This window comes from Rissa tridactyla, chromosome 3 (genome assembly GCF_028500815.1).
Source record: "Rissa tridactyla isolate bRisTri1 chromosome 3, bRisTri1.patW.cur.20221130, whole genome shotgun sequence".
Classification (NCBI taxonomy): domain Eukaryota; kingdom Metazoa; phylum Chordata; class Aves; order Charadriiformes; family Laridae; genus Rissa; species Rissa tridactyla.
The window spans coordinates 74393118-74398239 of record NC_071468.1 but is presented as its reverse complement, the minus strand read 5'-3'; the positions used below and the strand labels follow the sequence as shown (position 1 = coordinate 74398239).

The 5122-nt window shown below is 54.1% G+C and overlaps 1 protein-coding gene across 2 annotated transcripts; it reads left to right on the top strand.

Annotated features, from left to right (window-relative positions):
- Positions 1-332: 332 nt before the first annotated feature.
- On the top strand, positions 333-4446 carry MARCKS (myristoylated alanine rich protein kinase C substrate). Of its 2 annotated transcripts, XM_054197130.1 has the most exons (3): positions 333-733; positions 976-1148; positions 2344-4446. In XM_054197130.1, the coding sequence occupies exons 2-3, from the start codon at positions 1050-1052 to the stop codon at positions 3112-3114; spliced, it is 870 nt and encodes a 289-aa protein (XP_054053105.1). In that variant the 5' UTR covers positions 333-733; positions 976-1049; the 3' UTR covers positions 3115-4446. The 2 variants fall into 2 exon arrangements, with proteins under 2 accessions (XP_054053105.1, XP_054053104.1); XM_054197129.1 differs by having other exon boundaries at positions 334-1148.
- The last annotated feature ends 676 nt before the right edge of the window (positions 4447-5122 follow it).

Below are 5122 nucleotides of genomic sequence, written 5' to 3'. Positions count from 1 at the left end.
CGGCTCCTGCCGCCGCTGCTTTAGCGTTTGCAACATCTGGCCTACAGACCTACTAATTTCGACTCGTGATCTCGTTTGGCGAAACCCGATCTACGTGGTTCAAATACCTTCCAAATTGGGGGCGATTTAACAATCGCGACCAATTAAACCCAGGGAAGAAAAGAAGAAGGAAAAAAAAAGAAAAAAAAAAAAAGAAAGGGGTAGGAAAAGAAGAAAAAGGAGGCAGCAAATCCCCTCCTTCCCTCTCCCCCCGCCCCGGGCTCACACACACACACACACACACACACTCACTATCTGTTGCTCTCTCACGGCGGCAGCGGGCGGGGGCGGGCGGCGGGGCCGGGCCGGACTCACACTCACACTCAGGCTCGCACTCGCCCTCCCGCACTTGCCCGCACGCCCCTCGCACCATTGTCCCCGCCCGCCCGCTCCGCTTTTATCGGGGTGTTTTGTTCGCTCTCCGGCGCGGGGCTCGGCGCGCCCGCCCGCGCCGCGCCGGAGCGGCACATTCATTATCGGCCGGGGGCTGATTTCAAACCGCTGCCATCGCGGCTCCATTGTTCGCCGGGCGGCCAGGCCCCGCCCCCCTTTGTGTGCCGCGGCGGCGATTGGCCGGCGCCGGGCGGAGGGCTGCCGTCACCGCTCGGGAAGCCCATTCATCTGTGCACTTGGGCGTTGGACTCCGCATCTTATTAGCAACCAGGGAGATTTCTCCATTTTCTCCTTGTCTACAGTACGGCTACAAATCTGGGATTTTTTATTACTTCTTTTTACTAAACTTGGGCTCCTTTTTTTTTTTTTTTTGCTCGACTTTTTCCTCCCTTTTTTTCCCCCCTCCCTCCTGTGCTGCTGCTTTTTGATCTCTTCAACTTTAAATTTTTTAAAAGGAGTGCATTATAATCGGTTCTGTTCTCTCTTCTCCTTTTTTTTCCCCTCTGGTGTGTGTGTGTGTTGCTGCTGCTGCTGGTCGCCCAGTATTTATACCAACCCAACGCTCTTTGTTTCCCCTCCTTTTGGATCTGTTGAGTTTCTTTGTTGAATAAGACAGCATGGGTGCCCAGTTCTCCAAGACCGCTGCAAAGGGCGAAGCCGCCGCCGAGAAACCTGGGGAAGCAGTGGCCGCATCTCCGTCCAAGGCGAATGGACAGGTAAATAAAAAAAAAAAATTGAAAAAAAATATTAAACCTACTCCTTTTTTTAAGCCAACTTCGACGGACTCTCTTTCGCATCCTGTTTAATTCTTCTTCCTTTGATGCCCCAGTGGCACATTCAATGGAGAATACGGTCGATCCTTTTATCTTTGCAACTCGAGGCAAAGGAATAATTTCTTTCTTTATTTTTTTTTTAAACGGGGTCGGCTTTGAACGATTCGTTCCTTTATCTTTCCTGCGTGTGTGGGGGGGAGGGGGGCACATTTTTTTTTTTCTTTTCATTTTTTCCCTTTTTTTAATTTTATTTTATTATTTTTTTTTAATAAATCCCTCGTGTGTTACGGTGAGGTGTCCCAATGGCTCGTAAACGGAACGGATCTTACACCGCTTGGCTTTTCTGCCCGCCTTAACCTCCTTCTCCCGACGACGCTCGGTGACTAGCGCCAAACGCCTCTCCCGGCGGCGGCAGGAGGGCCGTGTCCTACCGGGGGCCGGAGCCGCCGAGGCTGGGGGGCTCCGGGCTCGGCGGCGGGCAGCCCCCCGGGGCGGTAGCGCGGAGGGGAGGGGGGCCGGGAGGGGGAGGGCAGGGGCTGCGCCGCCCGCCCCATCTCCGCCGGGGGGTCGGGCAGCCTGTGGGGCTTTCTGTCACCCCACACCCCCCACACACGCGTGTGCCCCCGCTGCCGGGCTGGCCCTGCCCCCGCTGCCCCGGGCACCCCCCGCCGCCCCCGCAGCTGCCGCCCGGGGCAGCCAGCCGCGCTCCGGGCGCCTGAAAGATGCAAATGCGGCGCGGTGTGTGTGTGTGTGTGTGGACGAATTGGGGGGGGGGGCGGCTCGCCGCACCGCCCGGGCGGAGAGGGGCAGCGGCGGGCGGGGGGCCGGGGCCGGGCCAGCTTTGTTCGCCATCCCCGCCCCGCGCCGCCGCCGCGGCTGGACGGGGCGCGCCGGGGGCGGGGGGGGGAGGCGCGTTGCGCGGCGCTGCCGCCGCTGCGTGGAACCGCGGCGCCCTCTGGCGGCCGCCGCCTGCCCCAGCCCGTCCCGGGCGGCGCAGGGCCCGGGGGGTTTCAACCGCGGAGGCAAAGAACGGGCGAGGAAAGGCCGCCGGGGCGGGGAGGGCGGCGGCGGCCCGTGTGTGTCCCCCAACCACCACCCTCCTCGGTGACCGCCGGTAACGCCCGTCGCTGTCTTGCAGGAGAACGGCCACGTGAAGGTGAACGGCGACGCCTCCCCCGCGGCGGCGGAGGCGGGCAAGGAGGAGGTGCAGGCCAACGGCAGCGCGCCCGCCGAGGAGACGGGCAAGGAGGAGGCGGCCTCGTCGGAGCCCGCCTCCGAGAAGGAGGCGGCCGAGGCGGAGAGCACCGAGCCGGCCTCCCCGGCGGAGGGCGAGGCCTCCCCCAAGACTGAGGAGGGCGCGACCCCCTCGTCCAGCAGCGAGACCCCGAAAAAAAAAAAGAAGCGCTTTTCCTTCAAGAAGTCCTTTAAGCTCAGCGGCTTCTCCTTCAAGAAGAACAAGAAGGAGGCCGGCGAGGGGGCCGAGAGCGAGGGCGGCGCCGCCGCGGCGGCGGAGGGCGGGAAGGAGGAGGCGGCGGCGGCGGCCCCCGAGGCGGCGGGCAGCGAGGAGGGTAAGGCCGCCGCCGAGGAGGCCTGCGCGGCCGCCGCCGGCAGCGCCGAGGCGGCGAAGGAGGAGGCGGGGGACTCGCAGGAGGCCAAATCGGACGAGGCCGCCCCCGAGAAGGCGGCGGGAGAAGAGGCCCCGGCGGCGGCTGAGGAGCAGCAGCCGCAGCAGCAGCAGGCGGCAGCGGAGGGGAAGGCGAAGGCGGAGGAGGCGGCGGCCGGCGCCGCTACGAGCGAGGCGGGCAGCGGAGAGCAGGAGGCGGCCCCCGCGGAGGAGGCGGCGGCGGGGCGGCCGGAGCCCCCCTCCGAGAGCAGCCCGGAGGGACCCGCCGCCGAGTCGGCGGAGTAAGCGCCGCCGCCGCTCGCCCCTCGCCGACGGACTTTTTTCTTCCCCCCCTGTTTGTTTGTTGGAGTGGTGCCAGGTACTGGTCTCGGAGAACTTGTCTACAACCAGGGATTGATTTAAAAGATGTCTCTTTTTTCTTTTTTTTTTTTTCTCTCCCCCCCTCCCCCTCCTCCCTCCCTCAAACCCCCTCCTCAAAGCTCCCATCTCAAATCGTGTGTTGCCGCCATTCCAACGGGCGGAGGGGGGACCCCCTCCGCCCTCCTCTCCCACCCTCTATATTTTGGTCTTTTTTTTTCTTTTTTTTTTTTCATCAGTATTAATGTTTTGTTTTGGTTGGTTCGGGTTTTTTTCGGTTTCTTTTTTTATTATTTTTTCAGATTTTTTTTTTTTTCATACTTTGCAACTCTTCATATTATAAAACTTTTCCCGATCGGTCTATGGACATGCCCATAATATGAAGGAGATGGGTGGGTCAATAAGGGATATCAAATGAAGTGACAGGGGCCGCAGTGGGGAACCCCGGGGCGCGCAGCCCTTGCCCGGGAGCACTCCCCGCCAGAAAATGATGTAAGGGGTTAGTCTTTTTTTTAAAAGAAAGTTATTACGATGTATTTTGTGAGGCAGATGTTCTATAAGGTTTACAACACTACAAGTCTTGATTAAGAAGGAAAGGAAAAAGGAAAAAAAAATAAAAATAAAAATCAATACCCAGATAAAGAGATCATAGTCTTAGGAATTCATTTAAACCATAGGAACTTTTCACTTATCTCATGTTAGCTGTATCAGTCAGTGATTAAGTAGAAATACAAGTTGTATAGGCTTTATTGTTTATTGCTGGTTTATGACCTTAATAAAGTGTAATTATGTATTACCAGCAGGGTGTTTTTAACTGTGACTATTGTATAAAAAAAAAAAAACAAAAACAAATCTTGATATCCAGAAGCACATGAAGTTTGCAACTCTTTCCACCCTGCCCATTTTTTGTAAAACTGCAGTCATCTTGGACCTTTTAAACACAAATTTTAAACTCAACCAAGCTGTGATAAGTGGAATGGTTACTGTTTATACTGTGGTATGTTTTTGATTACAGCAGACAATGCTTTCTTTTCCAGTTGTCTTTGAAAATAAAGGAAAACTCTTCAGATGCAATGTTTTTTTTTGTGTAGCATCTTGTCTATCATGTTTTTTGTAAATACTGGAGAAGCTTTGACCAATTTGACTTAGAGATGGAATGTAACTTTGCTTACAAAAATTGCTATTAAACTCCTGCTTAAGGTGTTCTAATTTTCTGTGAGCACACTAAAAGCGAAAAATAAATGTGAATAAAATGTATAATTTGGTTGTCTTTCTTTTATGGATACTCTGGTAGCTTAAAGGGACTAGCCAGTATTGCCTAAATTTGTATAGAGAAAGTCATGTGTGCTGTTAGCACTAGCTTTGAAAACTACCTTCCTAGGTCCTGGACTCTGTAATAACTGTGCATCTGTTAGAGAAATAGGGCAGGTCATTTGTAGGCTTTTTCTGGCTCTAAAAAGAAGACTGGAAGGCAGTCTGAGCGTGTACAGTGTATGGTTCTCTTGTCCAGGCTCCATCTTGCTTTTAAGACCAGAGGTATCCAGCGTATATGAGTCTTGCCTCTTGAGGAAAATAAGATTTAATTTGAATCGCTTAGGGTGGGGCACTGAAATTTTCATGCCGAGTTGCTTAAAAATTAAGCTCTTGAACGGATGTCCCACTTAACGTCTTGGTATGCTGGTCCTACTTAGGTACCGAGACGATTCACTTGAAAACTTGAGCCTGGAGGGAGAAAGGGGGAATTAACACTGCCGTTTTGCTCAAAGTAATCAAAAGCAATATTTTCTTTTTTTCCTCAAGTGCTATTCCCAAGTACAGGTGAGTTACAAAACAGATTTTGAAATTTGTCTATAAAAATAATCACTTGGTGCTTGCCTTTAATTGTTAGGCTTTTTTGGCTAATTTCCAGCATATTGCTCAGGGCATATTATGCCTT

Coding starts and splice junctions, on each gene's coding strand:
- MARCKS (XM_054197130.1), top strand. CDS start 1,050: ATGGGTGCCCAGTTCTCCAAGACCGCTGCAAAGGGCGAAGCCGCCGCC. Junction 1,149..2,343: donor CGTCCAAGGCGAATGGACAG/GTAAATAAAAAA, acceptor GCTGTCTTGCAG/GAGAACGGCCACGTGAAGGT.